A 21,009-nucleotide genomic window follows, 5' to 3' on the forward strand; every position below is an offset into this window, starting at 1 on the left:
ATTTATTTATTATGTATACAACATTCCTTCCGTGTATGCTTGCATTTCAGAAGAGGGCACCAGATCTCATTATAGATGGCTGTGAGCCACCATGTGGTTGCTGGGAATTGAACTCAGGACCTCTGGATAAAGAGTCAGTGCTCTTAGCCTCTGAGCCATCTCTCCAGCTCTTAAACTGAGTTTTATACAAAATAAGAGATAGCTAATTAGCTTCATTCTGAATGAGAGTAACCAGCATGCACAGTGAAGTTTCTCAGCACTTCATTGAAGAGACTAGGCTCTCTTTTCTTCGTTTCTTAGTTCCTTTGTTGAAAATCAAGTGGCTGTAATTGCATATTTATTACTTTTCCTTTATTCTACTGAATTACATATTTATATCTACATACATACATGCTATTTCTGTTACTACAGTTCTATGTTATATTTTGTTATTATCTTTGGGAGAGAGCTGTTCTGGCCTATTGTTAATGCTTTCTCACTGTGGTTTTAATTTGATTCACTTTGTGATTTCCAACACTTTTATTTGTGTTCTATTCTTTGCCTGTCCCTGCTCTTCCCTACCTCTATTCTCATCTCTCAAAATCTGGTTACATCTATGTTGCTAAGTCTTCTCTGGGTCCTGAATTGATTACTTTATTTATTTACATGTTTGTGTCTTTGAAATCATTGATCATTTTTACTAGTAGACTTGAGTTCTTCGTCCTGCATTTTCCCAGTTCTGGTGCTGACTTGCCTTTTAATGGTTTTTGTGTTGCAGCTTGCCAATTTGCACATTGGTGGGACAGATAATTCTGGGTTCTATTTGTTTTGTTTTTAAGACAGTATTTCATTGTCTATTCTTAGCTGTTCTTGAACTTCTGGCAATCTTTTTGCCTTTGCCTCCCATGTATAACCACACCCAGAGATACAAGATGTAGCCCTGGTTGGCCTGGAACTCACTGTGTTCAGTAGGCTGGCTGACTTCACAGAGATCGGCCTCTGCCTCCTAAGTGCTGGCCTTGGTTCCTTGTTTTTGTTGCTTAGTCTTTCTATTATTGCATGCTTTCCAGCTGTCCTATGATCTCTTTTTTGCTTGCTCATGCCCTCGCTTGTTTTCTCCTTGGGGTATTCTATACTTTCTTTTCCTGACTTGTCAATCCTGGTGTAACACATAGACTGTTCTTGGTCTACTGCTTTGGCAACCTCCAGTTCCCCAAATCATTTTTCTTTTCTTTTTTTAATATAGGGTCTCACTCTATAGGACAGGCTGGCCTAGAACTCCCTGTATATCCCAGGCTGGCCTAAAACTTACACAACAGTCTTTTTTTTCTTTTTTAAAATTTTCGAGACAGGGTTTCTCCATAGCTTTTGGTTCCTGTCCTGGAACTAGCTCTTGTAGACCAGGCTGGCTTCGAACGCAACAGTCTTTTTTTATATTAGCCTTTTGAGTGCTGGGATTACAGGCTTAAACCAGCATGCCCTACTTCAACTGGTAATTCCTAGTAGTCTACTCCACTGATATAATACAGATTGTTTTTGCTGAGCTAGGTTTATAGAACACCATGAATACCTCAGATATTCCTAGTTAATTGACTTTTAAAATATTTCAATATGCTCTCTCTCTTTCTCCTCTCTGTTTCTTTTTTTCTCTTTGAAGAAGAGTCTTGCATGGGACAAGGCGTTTTCCCTACTTCAGAGAACACACATACAGCTCCTAAACCTCAAAAGGAATACAGTGAACCAACTTCTCAGAATGTAGAATCGAGATCTCCTGATGAAATAAAAGATGCCTGTGTGGAAAAGACCATGACTCAGTTGCCTCAGGATGAGATGGTGTCTGATAAAGAAGAGAAGACTGGTCCTGTTTCTAGTTCAGAACAAAGGGATAGCATGACATCATCCTCAAAACCTCCTCTGACCAGGTATTGTTACAAATTCTTTAGTGACTTTCTCTCTGTCCCCAGATGAGTTGTGACATGCATAACAGAGATGAAACCCAGAGCCTAGTACTTTTATAGATGTAGCCTCTATCAGTTATGTGTCTATGAGACAACATAGAGTTGGTGTCCAGTTGCTCTGGAAGTTGTTTTATTCGATTTCTAAATACTATGTCATTTTTTCCCCTTAGGCTTGTAGAATTGGTTTTCTGTAGGGTCATACCTACTGCTACCACCTTGTTTCTTTAGGGTAATTGGTAATAACAGGCTTTAACCTGGTAAGTGGAGGACAACAGGCACTAGCTTCCACTAAGGGGAGAAGACATGAATGTTTTTAAAAGGCTATGTCAGGCTGGGCTGTGGTAGCTAACTTCTTTAATTCCAGCACTTGGGGGGACAGCAAAGGCATCTTGGGGAGACAACTCAAAAGGATCTTTGAGTTGAGGCCAGCCTAGTCTAGAGCTTCATAAAGAAATCCTATTTAGCCAGGCAGTGGTCACTTACACTTTTCATCCCAGCATTTGGGGGCGGAGGGGGCAGAGGCAAGCAGATCTATATAAGTTCAAGGACAGGTTCCAAAGCTACACAGAAACCCTGACTCAAAAACAAACAGAAAAAGAGACCCTGTTCAAAAAGGGCTTTTTCATCTATTATTATTTTTGTTATTATCTTTAAATGCAGAAAGTAGAACTCATTAATATCTTTTCTAACCTTTAGGGTTTACTGAAATTAGAAAATAGTAAGAAAGTGCTACCAGGTTTAAAACAAGTTGAGAAGCAAAAGGGAGGGCAGAGTAATAAACTTTTATCAGAAATAGCTCCTATGGGATCTACTTAGGTGCAGGGCCATGTGGTTTCTACTGCAGCTGTCCTACTTTGTTTGCAGCACAGAAGCGGCTGTGCCATGAACACTGCACATCCTAAAACTTAGAGTGCTTTTGCACTGTAGACGTCATTTGACTCAGGCTGCACTTGTTTCAAATTCTGAGTTCTATTCTTAATAGCACCCCAGGTGACCTGTGTGCACTTTTCAGCTTGGGCAGCCTTGCCCCTGTCGTAGATAGACATCATAGCATAGTCTCATCAGTACTCAGTACAGTGCACCTCTTTAGCATTAATGCAAGTAAAGTTACACTAAGACCGTGTCTTTTCTTTGTTTTAGTTCTTTTTGTTTGTTTTTTATTTTTTGAGACAGGGTCTCTGTGTAGCCCTGGCTGTCCTGGAACTCACTCTGCCTCTGCCTTCTGAGTGCTGTGCACCATTACATAGGAGTGTGCTTCGCTGAGTGTGCTAACACATGCGTGTAGCATCACAGGACTCAGAGGCTGAGTCCGAAACATCCTGACTGCATAGATAGATAGATAGATAGATAGATAGATAGATAGATAGATAGATAGATAGATAGATAGATAGATAGATAGATAGATAGAGAGTTTTTGTACATACTTGTTGAATATCTCTGTATTTTCATTTCTAGACCTGGCAGAAGACCTTTGGGATTTTTGTCTTTAATATGTCCAAAAAATAGTTTGGACTCTGACGAAGCGACTCAAACCCATAGTAAGAAGCGCCTAAAGCCTCATATACCTGCATCACGACGAAATTTGAAAAAACCTAATCTACTTAATACAAGCCAGAAAAAAAGTGAAGAATCTTCTTCTGATCCACTCCCATCTCCAAGTATTACTGATCCTCAGTCTGATGATACTGGAAAGTCAGCAGCTCAGGTATGTGAGAGCTGTTGCATTCTATATGTCATCTCAACTAGGGAAAATGTAGCAATTTATTTTCAGTTGCAGGTCAGAAATTATTTCAGTATAACTTCCATTTACCACAAAAATGCAGCTAATTTAGTGTAAGCTATTGAACAAGCCATCGATGGTATACTTAATTGTCATTCCTTCAAATCAAAGACTCTGCTGACCTATAGAAGCAAAATGAAGTACTATTTGTAGTTTTATTTGTCTTAGGAGGAATGTTCTGGCACATAAAAATTCAAAGAAGCATAATTGTAGAATATGTTTGTATGCCATTTCTGTGCATTCTGCAGCTGTCTGAGGGCAGGGACCAGCCAGCCCCCTACAGTGCTGGGGATTTAACTTGGGGCTTCATGCGCTCTAGGAACATACGACCAGTGAGCATTTGTCTAACTAGAAACAATAACAGAACCCCGTATGTGCGGCTTTCAGTCTCACTCTCTCCTCACAGTTTCCAGTTTTGAGGTCATTGTAAATTTTGTGTGTAGTTGTTAGACACACCACAATAAATAAATAAATAAGTAAGTAAATAAGTAAGTAAGTAAGTAAGTAAGTAAGTAAATAAATAAGTAAGTAAGTAAATAAGTAAGTAAGTAAGTAAATCCATTCACCTTTTCCCCAGTTTTCCTCAGTGCTAACAACATTTTGCAAAATGCTGTTCCAACTCTGACATTGGCCCAATGACAGTCCAGAACAGCTGCCAACCCCTTGTGTTGTCCATCTGTGTATACGGGCCTGCTTCCTCCTCCACTCCCTCCTTAACCATCTGTTCATTGAGTCTGTCATTTCAGAAATGTTGCATGCATTGTATTACACATTTCAGATTAGGTTCCCTCACCAACAGAGCTTCCTAAATATCCATTCAGATAGTTTTGTATATTAGTAATTTGTTGATTTTTCTGGCTTACCTGGAGATTATGCTGTTTCTGTCTCTGAGTCAGTAGCTTGTTACTTTTTGTTGCAAAATAGTGGTGTGGTGTGAATGTATTACAGTGTGTTTTTGTTCTTCTTTTTTTATTTGAATGAGGTTTTTAACACTAGCCTGAACTCACTCTGTACACTGGCAGTATATACACACTGTATTACATTTAGTTCTCCTCTTCCTAGGTTTCTTCTGAACAGCCATCGTTAAAAGAGAAATGTAAAAGTGGGCCAAGACAGGCATGTGAGGAGGAGGCCACCACAGTCTCGGAGTTCGTCTTCAGTGACATCTTCATTGAAGTGGATGAAACAGAATAAAGCCCTCTTCTGGGATCTTCCTTTCTTCCTTTCTTTCTATTTTTGTCATAAGTGTGAAATTTCCAGAGTCACTGATGTCAGCAAAGCAGTGTTGAGAAAAGTACCACTGCCTGTTTTTATTTAGGTCAATTTTCGAATATTTATTAAGCTTAGTTTAAAGCTTTTATAATCAGTGGAAACCATTTCATTCTGAAATACCAAGCAATTAAGACTGCTCTCTCTGACAGACATTTTAACTTGTTTACATTTGACTCCCCCTGTGCTGAGCACAGCTGGACTTGTGGATACACGTCTGTAGAAATCATAGTGCTGACATACTTGGAGCTTGACTGTATTTAACATTAGTGACCTTCTTCTGTACAGGTGGTTTTGTTTCTGTTGGTGTGTGTGTATGTTTTTTTTTTGTTTTTTTTTTTTTCTTTTTGTTTTGGAGGGTGATGAAGGTCTGTTTATTTGCCTATAAGTATATGAAAGCAAGTTGTGAAACTCCACTTTGGTATGGTAAAGGTAAAACTTTTCTATTATTAGCTATTTGACTGACAAATGTGTATTTTTCTAATTCATGGTGATGTAACATTAGTTCTAATTGAAGATCTAGTATTTAAACTTGCTATTTATAAAGATTGAACATCAAAGAGATTATTTATTTTTAAATTTTTTTATTTAAAAGCATATCCCGATTTAATTATTTTCACTTATCAGATGTGGGCAAAGAAGGCATTAACAAATAATTTGTCTCCTTTTCCTCTTTACTTTTAAAGCTATTTTAAAATGTCATAATTAAAATGTTTAGGTGGTGTCTATATTTTCAATACTTTTCTCATACTTTAGTACATTGAATTTATACTGTGAATTTTTTTTTTTTGCTTTTCTTATTTCTTCTATTATCTCAGGATTTTTGTTGGAAGAAAAAAAAACTTAATGTTAAGAGACATGTTGTATAAAACAATCTTCTACATACACACACACACCTTAAAAAAAAAGAAGAAAACAGTGATAGATTTTTCCCTACTAAATTCTGCTCGCAGGATGTGTAGGCTTTTAACCACAGAACATGATTCTTCTGCTAAAGCAGAAAATACGACAGGAAAACTTTGCAAAGCCGTGATCGTCATCATTATGAACTTAGGTTGTTTTTTTTTTTTAATTTTGAGACTTAGTGATTTATATGTGTCTTAATTCTCTTAACAGATTTTCCTTGTTTCAAATTAATCTGAAAGACCAAATTTATTGATTTTTATTAGAAAAATCTCATAGCTCAGTACATTAACTCAGTAGTTAGAAACTGTAGTGGCAGCTGTGTGGCCCTGCTGGTTCAGGAGGAGCAGGAACGTGCCTGGGCTATTACTTAGGCGACATGTCTTCGGCTATAGCTCCGCGCTCCCCTCTCCTGCTATAAACAGGGTTGTGTGTCCCAGACTAGCCCTGGACTCTGTAGAGGATGGTGTTCTTCAGTGTGGTCCTCCAGTCTCCACTCCTAGAGCTGGGTTACAGGAGTGCAGCATCATGTGCATCTTAATGCCGTGCTGGAGTAGAGCCAAGGCTTCCCACAAGAGCTCTGCCAACGGAGCGTCCTGTCCTGGACCAAGTGCTTCTTATCTGAAGGTGCTGATGTCTCTGCTTAGGAGTTATTTGTCATAGGCGTTGTAAAATGTGCCTACGATTTAGAAAACTGTGTTGAGTGGATTATGAAATGATCAGTACTTCAATTGGAAAAGTATTTTCACATCTAGCTAAGTTTCATCTTTATATATTGATAAAATGATGACCACTTTTCAAGTTAAGTGAAAAAGAAAGTTTTCACTTTGGCTTTCTAGCCTAAGCGGGAAAGGCTAGTAGGGCTCAGTGAGTCTTAGAGTGAAGCTAGTCCATTGAAACCTACCGTGAGCATATTTCTCATTCTGTGTCTTAGGGTAAAAATGTATGATTTTACATCTTGATTGTAAAGGAAGATCTATAAATTAGATGGAAATTCTCATGTGATTAATGTCACAAAATCATGGGTTAATTCACAGTGCTATTTCAATGCCGTTTGTAAATTTAAAAGTTTCTGTTTTGTAAAGGTTTTTTTTTTTCTTAATGTTACTTGGGTTAGATCACCGCGACTAAACTATTATTTATCCCTGTATAATATTTATTTTTTTAACATCTGTCTCTTGTTCGTCTGTAAAACTGATTTTATGTAAGATGTAATTTATTGTATAAAGAGTACAAGGGCGTTCGTTGTATAGAGAATCAAGTCAGTCACAAATTGTCCAGCTGTTACAGCCTCAAAACAGATGTTGGGAAGAGAAACACAATCAGTGTACTTAGCTTTAAGGCGGAAAGATCCCTGGTGGTGTAAACATGCTTCCAGGAATTTGTTATAAATCTGACTTTTTTCCTCCTGAACACTTAACATCTAAGCAGGTGGCCAGTCATGGTTTAAAAGTCTAATTGCTGATAAATGATTAAGGCATAGATAAAAAAATGAACATCCACTGTTTACCACCATATTATTCTTAATGCAGGTGACCATGTATACTGCCTTGCTTGAAGGAGTTTTTGATAAAAGAAACAATATCTGTCATTTGTAAATTTTCTTGTTCTAAAGAAAGCAGTTATGTTCTGTTGATAAAAATAATGTAAATAAAAAGTTATTTTATATCATTTTCGTTTTGTCCTTTTCAAAACAACAAAAGATATTTATGCTCCATTAACTAATTTCAGTTTTCAGTTATCATCTATACTTTATAAAAATAGTATTGCCTGGTATGGTGGTGTCTCAACTCTATAATCCCATAACCCACTAGCAGGGGCAGGAACAGTGTGGTTTGACAAAGTGAACCCTTCGCTCTCAAAAAATAAGAAAGAAAAGAAAATGTACATAGCATAGTTAGAAGAATTCTTGATACTTCTTGTGAAGGATTCTTTTAATTTACAAGAATAAATGATGGGCTTTCCTGCATATTTAAAGTTTTGTTTACTCTTATTTGTTTTCTAATGAATTTTACATAGCTCAAGACCTTTTGCTTCTTCCTCCCTGGCACACATGCTTTGTTTTCTTTGTAAGAGAGAAATTGAAGCTTTAGTCCCAGAGATAATTGAAAACAAACAAAAAGGATTTTGAATTGTTTATTGGCAAGTATTGGTTGCCCAAAAGTTTTTGCTGAGAGAATTATCTGTAGTAACTTGGTTAGCATGGCCATTTCTTTAGTTACATAAAAGTTGTGGATTTTTTCTCACTGTCAAAGAGATATGTATCTAGCTAAACTGCTCTGTCTGTTTACTTTTAGAGATATAGTGAAATAGAAATTTTTATTTTTCTTTTTTTTTTTTTTTTGGTTTTTCGAGACAGGGTTTCTCTGTGGCTTTGGAGCCTGTCCTGGAACTAGCTCTGTAGACCAGGCTGGTCTCGAACTCACAGAGATCCACCTGCCTCTGCCTCCCTAGTGCTGGGATTAAAGGCGTGCGCCACCATCGCCCAGCGAAATTTTTATTTTTCTTATGATGGTGTAGGCATTGACTATATCATCCAGCTTATGAAAACTTACATAGACGTGTGTGGTGCTACCTGAGTGGGGATTTGGGTTCAGCCTGGATGTGTAGCAGGATCCTGTCTTTGCTGAGTTTTTTCCCCCCACTTGACACAAGCCGTGATTGTTTTGGAAGAGAGAACTTCAGCTGAGAAAATACCGCCCAAAAGTCAGCCTCTAGATGAGTCTGGGGCATTTTCCTGTTGATGATTGCTGCAAGAGGATCCAGTCCACTGTTGTGAGTCATGTACAATGGGAGCCGAGCAAGCTGGGGAGCAGTGTTTCTCCACTGTCTGCTCCAGTTCCTGCCTTGAGTCTGGCTGATTTCCCTTAGTAATGGACTGCCATCAGGACAGACAAGCAAACTGAAACAGTGTCTGGGAACAGCAAGAATAAGGAATTGCTCAGTGCTTGAGCATTATTGCAGAGAACCTGAGTTTGGTTCCCAGCACCCTTGTTGGCAAATTCAACCACCTGCTGTAACTAGCTTGAGGGCAGCGCTGGCCCTTTTCTGGCCTCTGGACAACTGCATTCATTTTTATACTTTGTTACAGTCACTGATGCATACACATAATTAAAGTAAATCTTAAGACCCTAATAGTTCAATCCCAAATATTCAGTCCTACCTACAACATATGTAACACACATCAGTTTGCATTCATATATTCACACACACACACTCATACATATTTAAAGAATAAGATGAATTTGAGAAGGAGTGGGATGGGGTGGGAATTCATGAGGGGTGGGAGGGGCAATTGATACTTATTTTAATTAAATTAAAAAATAATTTTTTGGACAGAGTTTTGTGTAGTCCAGGCTGGCTTCAAACTCACAAGTAGCCTGGGCTAACTTTGAACTTCTCATCTTTGTCGTTTGCCTCTTGAGTGCTGGACTTAATAGAACATTTTTCTTTTGGCCTCAGGGATAGGAATAAATGCTTCATTCAGGTCAACTGCTCTGGTTTGTTTTCTTTTATGTTGCCTGTATGTTGTGTGACTCTGTAGGTTTTCTTCTGCATTGCAAGACCTTATTTGGGGTCAACTTATATAGCAAGGTAGAATACTTAATGTCATATTGATAAACTCACTTTGAGTTTACTTAAATGCCCACATTTCCCTTAGATTTTTAAAACCTTGTCAATTCTGGGGATATAGAGGGCTTAGGCCCTAAGAGCACTTGCTGCACAAGTATAAGGACCTAAGTTTGGATTCAGCACCCACATACAAGCTGGGAATTACTGCATGTCTGTGTTAATTCCAGGACTGTATAGGAATGGAAGGATCGCAGGCTTTTTAGCTGCAAACCTCTAGCTCCAAGTTCAGTGAAAGATTTGATCTCAAAGGAATAAGGCAGGGAGGACACCTGGTGTTCTCTGGCTTCCACGTGTGCACCTGCACATACATGCACGTACATCACACCACACATGCATGTATGTGCACAAAGTATCACTCCTCTAAATAAGCACCATTTAATATAGAAGACATATTCATCTCCCCCCTTCTCTCTCTTCTCATGTGTGTGTGTGTGTGTGTCTGTTTATGGAGCTCAGAACCTTTTGCATCCTAGGCAAGCGTTATACCACTTAGCTACACCCCCAACCCAACACTATTTGTATGATTGTGGGAGAATATTATTCTAAGGTGTGACTTTTGTTTATGCTGCATTTGTTTAACTCTGTGAAGTTGTGATTCTTTGCCTGTATAAAACACCTGACGGTCTAATAAAGAGCTGAATGGCCAAGAGCTAGTCAGGAGCAAGGATAGACGGGGCTGGCAGGCAGAGAGGATAAATGGAAGGAGAAAGGAAGAGGAGAGCAAGAGAACAAGGAGAGGAGGACATCAGAGGGCCAGCCACCCTGTCATCCATGGAGTAAGAGTGAAACTAAGATAAATGGAAGGAAGAAAAGGAAAAAGTCCAAAGGCAAAAGGCAGACAGAAAATTTAAGTTTAGAAAAGGTGGCAAGAGACAAGCCAAGCTAAGGCTGGACAGTTATAACAAAGAATAAGTCTCCATGTGTGATTTATATGGGAGCTGGGTGGTGCCCCCCCCCAAAGTCTTAAGAGTAAAGAGTAAAACATCACACTACAAATGATGATGGTGTCTTCTCCAAAGTTCACATTCCAACATTTTGTCTGTTGCTCAGATTGGCCTCTAAATTCCTAGGCTGGCAGAAGTTCTCAGTGTGAATGTCAACTCGATAGGTTGCTGAGGCCCCCAGACTCATGCCACTAAGCAAGTAAAACTTTCCGGTGCTAGATTATTGATAAGCATAGTCTCTCAGAGGGTGACTGAATCAGGACTCTGCTCTCATGAATGGGACTTAGATGTCCTTATAAGAGTCGAGGAAGGGCATTTTCTTTCTTTCCACTCCTCCGTTTTGTTGGGCTCCAGATGATGCAGCAGCAAAACATCGTAGGAGACTCTGCTCTCTGAAGGCACCATTCTTGCTGGGACCTTTGTCTTGGACATCATATCTTCCAGACATATTTCTGTTTATATATTACCTAGTTTCATGTAACTTTTATTTTGTTGTTGGTGGTGATGTTTTTGAGACAGGGTCACACTAAGTAGGTAGCCTTTGGCGGCTTTCTAGCTCACAAGAGATCCACCTGCCCTGCCTCTGGAATGCTGGGGTTAAAGGTGTGTGCCACTATGCCCTCAAGTGGCTAGTTTCAGACAGCCTTTTATAGCAGCACAGACGGACACTGCCTCAAAGGATACTAAACTGCATAGCATAAACCATCTCATAAACCTTCCTAAAGATTTACGGCAAAGGATGCAGCAATGCTGGTGTTTGTACTGTTTGCTGCACGGTAATAAATAAAACGTGGAGCTCTGACAGGTTGTTCCCCCTACTCAGACTGGGCTCTTTCTCATTCTATTCCATTTGGCAAGATGGGACTCTTTACTTGATAAGCTACCATAGTTTTTTGCTGGCAAGGCTTCTTCCTTAAAGCTGCCAATTAGTGAAGTCCCTGGCCCCAAAGAGAGAAAGAGAGAGCAGCCCTACCTAGTTTCCATTTCAGCTGTGTTGTGCTCCTACCTGATCTGGCTCTTACTCGAGTGGTAGTCATTTGTGCTGTTCTCTCATAAAGCGCTCATAAAGTCTGGAACCACATTCACTCCCAGACCATAGCCGACCCTCTCTCTAGCTTGTCCATTCTTTTGATGTTCCAAACGCTTTACTTTCTCCTCTAAGGAAGCATGTGTAATGATAGCATGTAAGTGTTCAATAAGTATGTGAGTGGGGGAGAAAAAACGAAGTTAGGGGACTTCGTTTAGTGTTTTTAATCCTTATGGGTGTGTTGAGGGTGTCTTCCTGAACATCTCAATTCTGGTGTCTACAATTTGTCACGTTTTAAGAGTGATCAGAGGTGCTCTGCAGTGGAGGGGCTAGCTAGGGGCGGCTGCACGCCCAGAACAAAAGCGCTTCCCCTACGCTGTCCGTGCAGCCACTGTCCGGATTGCAGCGGCGCCCTCTAGTCAACCTAGGGCTCCTGGGCTCGCGATGGAAACCGGCCTCGCGGAGCTGTTCTTCTGTTCCTCATTGGCGGGATCGAGAGGCGTGGCGCGCGGCCCCGACCAATGGGAAGTGGTCTGCGATGGCACGTGTGCAGGGGCTGGCCCGGGAGCTGGTGGACCAGGATTGCTGTGCGAGGACTCAGGTAGAGCAGCTTCCCGGAGCTGCACATCTGCCGGGCGAAGCGTCTCTCCGCGGGCCGCCCTCGCTCTCCTCGCTCTCTCGGTGCTCGCCGCCGCCATGTGGGGCGCGCTGAGGTCAGCTCTGCGGCCCTGTGCTCGGGCCGCTGTCTCCCGGTCGCGCGCCTATCACGGGGACTCGGTGGCCCGACTAGGCACCCAGCCTGACTCGGGCTCCTCCACCTACCAGGTAGGTTGAGAGAGCGTCCAGGTGGCCCTGCTTGCTCTGCTGGCCCAGAGTCTCCAGCGGCCGGAGGGTGGGCACGCTTGGATCTCTGCTCTTCTTTCCTCTGCAGCTCAAGGCATCATTCTGGGAGGCAATGGGGTCTTATGAAGTTTGCAGAAGAAAATCGTCCCGGTGAGATATTAGTTCACTTTTAGAACTGGCACTGGCCTTTTGTGTCACTAAAATCAGTGATTCTAAAAACCCCTCTTAGCATTGCCTCTTGGGAAGTTTGCAGATGCTTGAGCCCAGTTTGGCAACTTCGGGGTTCTCAAAGGTGGGGTCCTCATGTTTGAATGGCCAACATATTCCTTAGGGGTCTTGTGGCAGCCACCTTTTCGCTGGGCCTTGTTCACACGCGTTTGTTAAATAATTATGTTAACAATAAATACATATCCTACCTACCTTTAAATAGCTTTCCTTGGACTTGGGAGGCTTCCTCAGACCAAAGACGCAACTTGTAAGTTGTGAAATATCAAAGCTGGAAAATTTCAGTCTGTTCCATGGCTTCTAAGCCTGTAAAGATAACATCTAAATTCTTCGCAGAACCAGCAGTTTTTGTCTGGGAAGAAGTTAACTTAGAAACACCGAATTGTTTGTGCAGTGTTTTAAATATTTGGCATGGATGTGTAGGAATGGAACTCGTTTTGGGCTGTGAGATGTGAACAAGAAGTCAGATAGCTGTGAGTCTGTGTGGTAACTGGTTTCTAACTCCGGAAAGGCTGCACGCACATGAAGTTATGGGTGAAACGGAGTTAGGTTAGGAAAGACTTGGCAGTTCAAATTGAAAGATGAAGGCTAGTCTGAAAATCAAGAGAATGTGGATACCTTTGCCCTCTAAAATTGACATGTATTAGCTGGGTGTGCTGACCCCAGTCTCAATCCCAGCCTTAGTCCCATCCTTTGGGAGGCAGAAACAGGTGGATCTTTGTGAGTTTAGTCTGACTTGATCTGCAAAGCCAGTTCCAGGACAGCCAGAGTTACAAAGTGAGATTTCCCCCTCCCAAAAGAAGACACCACCACCACAACAGAATAAAATAATAAAATTAGTATATACTAGCTGTGCAAAATAATGTGATATGTACATACATTACAATCTTGTCTTCTCTCCACTGTTCTGCTGGTCCCTTTCCTCTTTCAGATAGTCTACTTTCATGTCATGATGTGTATATACACACGCATACATGTCATGTCATATATATAATCTAATTCTGCATATGGAGACAATGTGGCATTTGTTTTCCTGACTTTAGTTGTTTCACCTACCTAATGGTTCCGACTATCACCTTCCTTCCTTCCTTCCTTCCTTCCTTCCTTCTTTTTATAAGACAGGGTTTCTCTGTGTAGCCCTGGCTATCCTGGAACTAGCTCTTGTAGACCAGGCTGGCCTCGAACTCACAGAGATCCGCCTGCCTCTGCCTCCCGAGTGCTGGGATTAAAGACGTGCGCCACCACCCCCCGGCCATCATTTTCTTGAATATTGTTTTGAGACAGGGTTTCTCTGTAGCTTTTGGTTCCTGTCCTGGAACTAGCTCTTGTAGACCAGGCTGGCCTCGAACTCACAGAGATCCGCCTGCCTCTGCCTCCCGAGTGCTGGGATTAAAGACGTGCGCCACCACCCCCCGGCCATCATTTTCTTGAATACAGTTATTTTACTATTTTTAGGACTCTTATTTATTTTTGACAATTTCATACACAAATACAAAGTATATTTTTGTTTGTTTATATATTTGAAACAAAGTTTTTCTTTGTAGCCGTGCTTATCCTGGAACTGACTTGGTAGATGAAGCTGGAACTTGATGATCACCCACCTCTGGGATTCCATGCCCTGCTGTTATTTCTTAATGTTATCTATTCCCAGCTTCGCCTCCCAGTTTCCTTAGACACTTCCCAACATGTCCTACCCTCCCATATTCCCGTCTTTTCAGTTACCGCCCCTCTTAAAAACTCACTGAAACCTATTGCTGAGGGATCTCATTGGCTTGACCTGGTGCGGGTCTTGTTTGGGTAGCCGCAACTGCAGTGAGCTCCTGAGCACAATAGCTGTATTGGATCCAGAAGGCAGCACTCCTTACAGTCCTTCCACACCCTCCTGTATGCTGGTCCCTTAGTCTTGTGTCTTGGTGAGGGTGATGTAGATGTCTCGTTTAAGGCTGAGTACTTCATAGTTACTTATCCTCCGCGCTTTGACGGTTATGAATCTCTCCATTGACTGCTACAGAAGCTTCTTTGACTGAGGTTGAGAGCAGTGCTCATATGTGTGTATAAACATAAATGTTTAGAAACAGACAGTTAATTTGACAACATGTTTGTTCAGCAGGGCAACAGTAGTACTTTCCTGCCCTAGAGCCCATGACTTCCCAAGCCAAGGACTTTTGACCAGGTTCACAGTGCCAGACGTGAATTCCATTTTGTGGAATAGACATCAAACTCCAACCTGGTGTGGGAGAATTATCTGCATTCTGTCAATCATCTGTTAAATAAACGCTGATTGGCCAGGCAGGAAGTATAGGTGGGTCAACCAGACAGGAAGTAGAGGCAGGGCGATGAGAACAGGAGAATGCTGGAAAGGAGGAAGCCCATTACTCCCACTCCTGCCCATACCACCGAGAAGCAAGATGTAACCTGACAGCTGAAAAAGGTACTGAGCCACATGGCTAGCATAGATAAGAACAATAGGTTAATATAATTTACAAGAGCTAATAAGTAGGCTGAGCTAATGGGCCAATCAGTTTTATAACTTATGGAGTTCTCTGTGTGATTTTCTTTGGGGCTTGCCGACTGTGGGGTACTCCATGGGACGGAAACCCCAACAAGCAGGCCCCTTCGTGTTACACAACCAGAAAGTGGTTGGTTATCTCCTAACAGTTATGCCGCTATTACACCAGTGGGCACATCTTGCTTAGGAAATTGGTTTTGCAATGTGCAGGGCCCAGTACTGAGTAAGATCATTGATTTTTTTTTCTCCCTGTGACCTGTACAACACTTCTGGAGCTATCCAGTGTGTCAATTCTAGCTTGATTTTCTATCAAAGTATTGGATATATGTACATTAAACTCAGGATATTAAAGTGTAAACTAGGCATGGTGTTGCACGCATATGGGAGCACCTCTTAAGATTAGGGGTCTGAGGTCAGCCAAAGCAATACATGACCCTCTTTCAAAAACAAGTGCCAGGGCTAGAGAGATAGCTCAGTGATTTGGTGGATGAGAGAGATGGTATTTGCTAGTGGGTTTGTATGATCCATCTGCATTAGGGTGTGCAATTATCAGCCACTCGGAACAGCAAATATAACTTCTTTTTCCCATCATCCTTTGAAGGCTTTGTTAAATGGCAAAGTTATAGTAGTTTAATTTAAATATCTTTATTGATTTCATTTATTTGTGATTCTTGAGTGAGGACATTTTAGGTTTTTTTTTTTTTTTTGGCTACTTTTGCATAGACAGTTTTTCCTTCTTTTCCACTTCTAACTTCTACATCATGTTCTTAGATATAAAATGAGTCATAGACAGTGTAAATTGAGATGCTTCAACATTTTATTTTTTATTTTAAATGTTATTTTAAATAACATGTATTCATTTATTCATATGTACCGTGTGTGTGCTTGGTGTCTATGGGAACCAGAAGAGGGCATTAGATTCCCCCAGAACTGGAGTTATGGGTTTGCTGTGGGTATCTGTGTCAGCCTTCCTAATGCTGCCCTCCTTAGCCACAGCTCCTCCTGTTGTGCTGACCCCAACCAGAAAGGTATTTTTATTGCTACTTAATAACTAATTTTCTACTGTTATGAATCATAAATATCTGATATGCAGGGTATCTAATATGCGGCCCTGTGAAAGGGTTGTGCATCCCAAAGAGTTTGAGACCCACAGGTTGAGAACTATTTCTCCATGTTGTTTCTGAGAACTGAACCAATGTCCTCTGCTAGAGCAGCAAGTGCTCTTGACTACTGAGCCGTCTCTCTAGCTTCCTCCTTTTTTTTTTTTTTTTTTGTGTGTGTGTGTGTGTGTGTGTGTGTGTGTGTGTGTGGTTTTTCGAGACAGGGTTTCTCTGTGGTTTTGGAGCCTGTCCTGGAACTAGCTCTTGTAGTACTAAGGTTATAGACACATGCCATCACACCCAGCTCTGAATCATATTTTTTTTTAATTTTTTTTATTTATTTTGCTCTGTAACTCATTTTTGGGAGAGGTGGAGAGTCTTGTCATGCTGCTCCCCAGACTGAACCTGAACTCCTAGACTCCTGAAATCCTCCTGCCTTGGTTGTTAGCCTCTGAGCAGGAACTGCAGGGATGGGCTGCCACACCTGGCCTCACAATGCACTCTGAAGTGAACTGAATGGTCCAACTGGAGTCATCTGCATGCAGCAACTCTAATGCTTTCTGAAAAATTTGTTTTATTTTTAAGTGTGTATGTGCGCGCGCACACGCGTGTATGAGAGTGGATGCCGAAAGAGTCCAGAAAAGTGTCATTTCTGGCTATAGAAGTCTCTGACAGGTTTATTAAACCTTCCCTTTCCTTCCTCCAATTCTTATCATGTTACCCCACTCTCTCTCAAATTCATGACTTTTTAACTGTGATACATGTGCACGTGCACGTGCGCGCTCACACACACACACACAATACAGCCTCACAAGTCCATTTAGTGTTGCTTGTATTTGTTGGGCTCATCCCTAGGATCGGTGCGGAGGAAAGCCCACATGGCCTTCTCCAAGAGTGAGACAGAATGTGTGATCTTTGCTTTGCAGCACCCTCGCCAGCATAAGACTCCAGATGGTTTTTGGGACAAAGGACATGAAGGATGGGATGTGCACCCGAGTTCTGACTGCGAAGGGCCTGGCCCCTAGAGGGCTGGATGCCTCAGGGGCCTTCATGTTTGAGGACAGCACACAAAGACCACTGGCGACTGGTCTGACTGCATACATCCAAGAAGAAACAGCCTTCAGGCCTTCCCAGTCATAAATAGTTTGTACACCTCAGAACCATGAGATGCCAAGAGGGCTCACTGGGGAGAGGAGCAGGAGAGAGGCTGGTGGGGTTGGTAAGACAGAGGTGAATGCAGTCAACATTCCAACAAAAGGCTGAAGAGATGGCTCAGCGATTGAGAGCACTTGCCCAGGTTCAGTTCTCAGCACCTACACCGTGGTCCACAGCCAGCCATAAGTAACTCCAGTTCTGGGAGATCTTACACCCTCTTCTGATCTGTGAGGTTACCAGGCAGGCCTATGGTTCATGTACATGCATGCGTCTTACAAAAGAAATAAGTACATAAATCTAAAAGAAATCAAAACAACAGCAAAACAATAAGCAATGTCTTATCTCCTGGGACCTCCACTTAGAAGTAGCAACTCTGATGCAAACATACCCATGAAAGGGAGATAATAGAGGCTTGCCCAGGGCAAGAGATGCACACACATTGCATACTATTTCCATGCTCTGGCCTCGGTCCACGCTCTGGCCTCGGTCCATGCTCTCTGCCCTGTTTTCTTCACACAGCGGCCGTCTGTCCTTCCTGCTTTCACGTCCCCCACTACTGAGCACTTCAGAAGGCCCTGGCAAAGAATGAGTTTCCCTTATTTTTTAAACTGAGCTTTTGTTTTTTTTTTTCCAGGCAAGTTTCCATGATGTAGCCCAGGCTGGCCCTGAATTTATCTTGCCTCAGCATCCCCTGCACCATGTGTCACTATGCCTGCTCCCTTCCCTGTTTCTTAATGAGAGACTGACTGAGCTAGGGTCAAGATGGAGAACAATGGTTTTCATTTTTTCCTAATGTGACCCTTTAATACACTTCCTCATGTTGTGGTGACCCCAACCATAAAATTGTTTCCATTGCTACTTCGTAACTTTAATTTTTCTGCTGTTATGAACCATATCTGTGTATAATATCTGTGTTTTCCGATGGTGTTAGGTGACCCCTGTGAAAGGGTCATTCGATCCCCCAAAGGGGTCATGACCCAGCAATTGAGATCCTCAGATCTAAAAGCTGTCTACCCTTAGTGTAGATCGACTCTGCTCTAGATTGGCAGCATGTTGGTACAGAGATTGTGCCTCAGGTCTGGGGCTCTATGACGGAGGTCACGTGGTTTCTCTGGACGTGTGTGAGCTGTTCTCATCAGATCTGCACTTTAGTGTTTGTGGTCTGCAAAAAGCCTGAGAGATCAGGAGTTAGCCGGGCGGTGGTGGTACACGCCTTTAATCCCAGCACTCAGGAAGCAGAGGCAGGCGGATCTCTGTGGGTTCGAGGCCAGCCTGGTCTACAGAGCAAGTTCCAGGACAGCTAGGACTGTTATACAGAGAAACCCTGTCTTGAAAAACAAATTAGGATCAGGAGTATGTATATGGAGCAGGGCAGGGTGGTCAACTAAATCTCTCTTTGATGGGGCAAACAATTAAAAATCACAACAGAACCCCAGTAACCCTGCAGGCACAGCAGAGTCTCTACAGGAGGAAGAGCAAGTTCAAGGACCCTGAGGATTCATTAGTGGAAACATCTACAAGCAGAACATTCGAGGAAATGATAGGAAGAGATTAAAACAACACACTGAACAATTGGAACCACAGCACTTGCTCCCTGTGGTAGGTTTTCTTTAGGATAAGTAAAAACAGAATTTGAAAACAAAAATACAAACTAAAAAAAGAAGACAAAAGAAGCAACTTTGGCCATGTTTGGGCTCCTCTAGTCTTTCCTGTTGTGTCTGAAGATCTCCACCAAAGTTAAGTTAGCAACAATGGGGACAAACTACAGGGGCGCCAGAACTGCCCGTGGGACCCCGACGGCTTGATCTGTGCAGATGCGACTCCTCTGCTCCCCCAGAACTGCTGGCTAAGCAGGACTGGACAGGACTGAATCCCATCACCCCCCGCTGTCCACTGATGCGCCTTCTGCAGTTTGTCTCCTGGAATCATTGAGTAAAAAAGTCAAGGAAAAAACAACTCAAAGCCGGGTGGTGGTGGCGCACGCCTTTAATCCCAGCACTCGGGAGGCAGAGGCAGGCAGATCTCTGTGAGTTCGAGGCCAGCCTGGTCTAGAAGAGCTAGTTCCGGGACAGGAACCAAAAGCTACGGAGACACCCTGTCTTGAAAATAAAAAACAAACAAACAAAAAAAAACCTCAAAAAACAAAACCAAAAAAAAAACCCAACTCATATTTTAAATAACTGTCATGTCCCATGAGTTATAATTGTTTCACTTTATTATTGTTATTGTCTACTGTGCCTAACTTAAAAGATTAAACTGCGTTTTAGGCATGTGTCGGGGGGAACATTTCGGTACTGCCCATGGCCTCAGGTGTCTGTGGACCGAATGAGACACAGCCCCTGAGGTTAAGGGGTCACTGCTATGGATGAACTTAGTGGAGAAATAATGTTCCATATGGCAGCTGGAAAGACCCTTTCTCCTTTCTCCCTATCAACCCTAATATATATGCACATTAACTTTTGTCTATTACTGTTATGTGTGTCAAGCATGGGGTAGGGAGTGTGCTGTGGTCCGTGTGTGGCGGGCAGAGGACTTTGTGGAGTCGGCTCCTTCCTTTCTCCCCTGGGGTTGAGCTTGGGGTGTCAGCAATGCTTTACCCACTGAGCCATCTCAACACCCCAGTTCTTCAGTTTCAAACAGATAGAGAGGAGTGTTCTTTGGTGTACGTGCCCCTTGCCAAGGTATGCAGTCTGTGGGTTTTATGCAGAGTACTGTTCCTTTTGTTGAACCTGGGGAACGAATTCAACCCTAAGCTTGGAAACGCCCAAGGTCCATCTTTTCCAGCAGTACATGTTTTCAGGGCGCCTTTTTACCCCGACTGTTTAAAGCTGAAAAGACACAAGGGTTGATGGTTTGGGCGAAACTTCTTCCCAGAGCTTAAACTCAGAGTGAGTGTATAGATTGCAGAAACTGCTATCTTGAGAGTGGCAGAGAGGGAAAGTGGAATCTCAAACCCTGGGCCATTGAAGACGACTTGCTACCCTCATGATGCCCTTTTACGACTCATAGGACATCATCTTCTCTCCTGTTAACTTTGAAATCGACACAGAAACCACTGTTGGTAGGGTGCCATGTGGCTTTTTAGTCCATGCCTATACTGCGAGGTGCTCTATCCAAGTAGCATTTCTCGAACATTTATTTTGGTTTGCTTGTTTGTGACTTTGTAGCCCTGGTTGGCCTCCAATTACCTAGCCTTCTGCTTCTGCCTCTGGAATGCTGGGAGTATAGGTGTGCACCGTGATCTATCCAGCCTAATATTTACAATTTGTGGTGAAAAGATATTAAATTCATCTTCTAACTTTTTCAGAATATGCAACACAATGTTTTTGTGTCATCACTGCTATGTAGTAGAACTCGGACCTATTTCTCTCATCTAATTATAAATAACTGTTGACATACCTTTCCCCATACCTTTCCTATCCCGCCCTCTCCTCTTGAGAAAGAAACCTTAAGATGAAGTTGTGTTTTGTTTTTGTTTAATATTTCGGCACTAAATAGGTGGGTTTAGCCCTGTAGTGGAATAGAAATAAGAATGGTCTTTAGGTTCCAGCAAGGTGGTTCGGTGTGTAAAGATGCTTGCCACAAAGTCTTACCTGACAGTGGAGAGAACTGACCTCCATACTTGTGCTATGATGTGTGAATGCGTATGTGTGTCACACGCTCATATAAATAAATGTAAGGAAA

General features: G+C 42.1%; 2 protein-coding genes across 7 annotated transcripts in view; both read left to right on the top strand.

The window, feature by feature from the left end:
• The window catches only part of Bdp1 (B double prime 1, subunit of RNA polymerase III transcription initiation factor IIIB), a 92,682-nt gene extending 84,925 nt beyond the window's left edge, over nt 1–7,757 (top strand). For 3 of the 5 annotated variants that reach the window (XM_013349674.2, XM_013349675.2, XM_026783697.1), the window contains 3 exons: nt 1,637–1,901; nt 3,393–3,642; nt 4,780–7,757. In XM_013349674.2, coding sequence (XP_013205128.1) covers nt 1,637–1,901; nt 3,393–3,642; nt 4,780–4,911 — 647 coding nt within the window. In that variant the 3' untranslated portion in view covers nt 4,912–7,757. The remainder of the gene's footprint in view (nt 1–1,636; nt 1,902–3,392; nt 3,643–4,779) is intronic. The other 2 variants (XM_013349672.2, XM_013349673.2) reach the window with 2 other exon arrangements.
• Nucleotides 7,758–12,062: 4,305 nt separating this feature from the next.
• The window catches only part of Mccc2 (methylcrotonoyl-CoA carboxylase 2), a 71,678-nt gene continuing 62,731 nt past the window's right edge, over nt 12,063–21,009 (top strand). For both annotated transcript variants that reach the window (XR_003377794.1, XM_005356424.2), the window contains exon 1: nt 12,063–12,318. Coding sequence is in view for 1 of the 2 variants with exons in the window: in XM_005356424.2 (XP_005356481.1) it covers nt 12,190–12,318 (129 nt within the window). In the remaining variant the exon portion in view is untranslated. The remainder of the gene's footprint in view (nt 12,319–21,009) is intronic.

This window comes from Microtus ochrogaster, chromosome 19 (assembly GCF_000317375.1).
Source record: "Microtus ochrogaster isolate Prairie Vole_2 chromosome 19, MicOch1.0, whole genome shotgun sequence".
Taxonomy (NCBI): Eukaryota; Metazoa; Chordata; class Mammalia; order Rodentia; family Cricetidae; genus Microtus; species Microtus ochrogaster.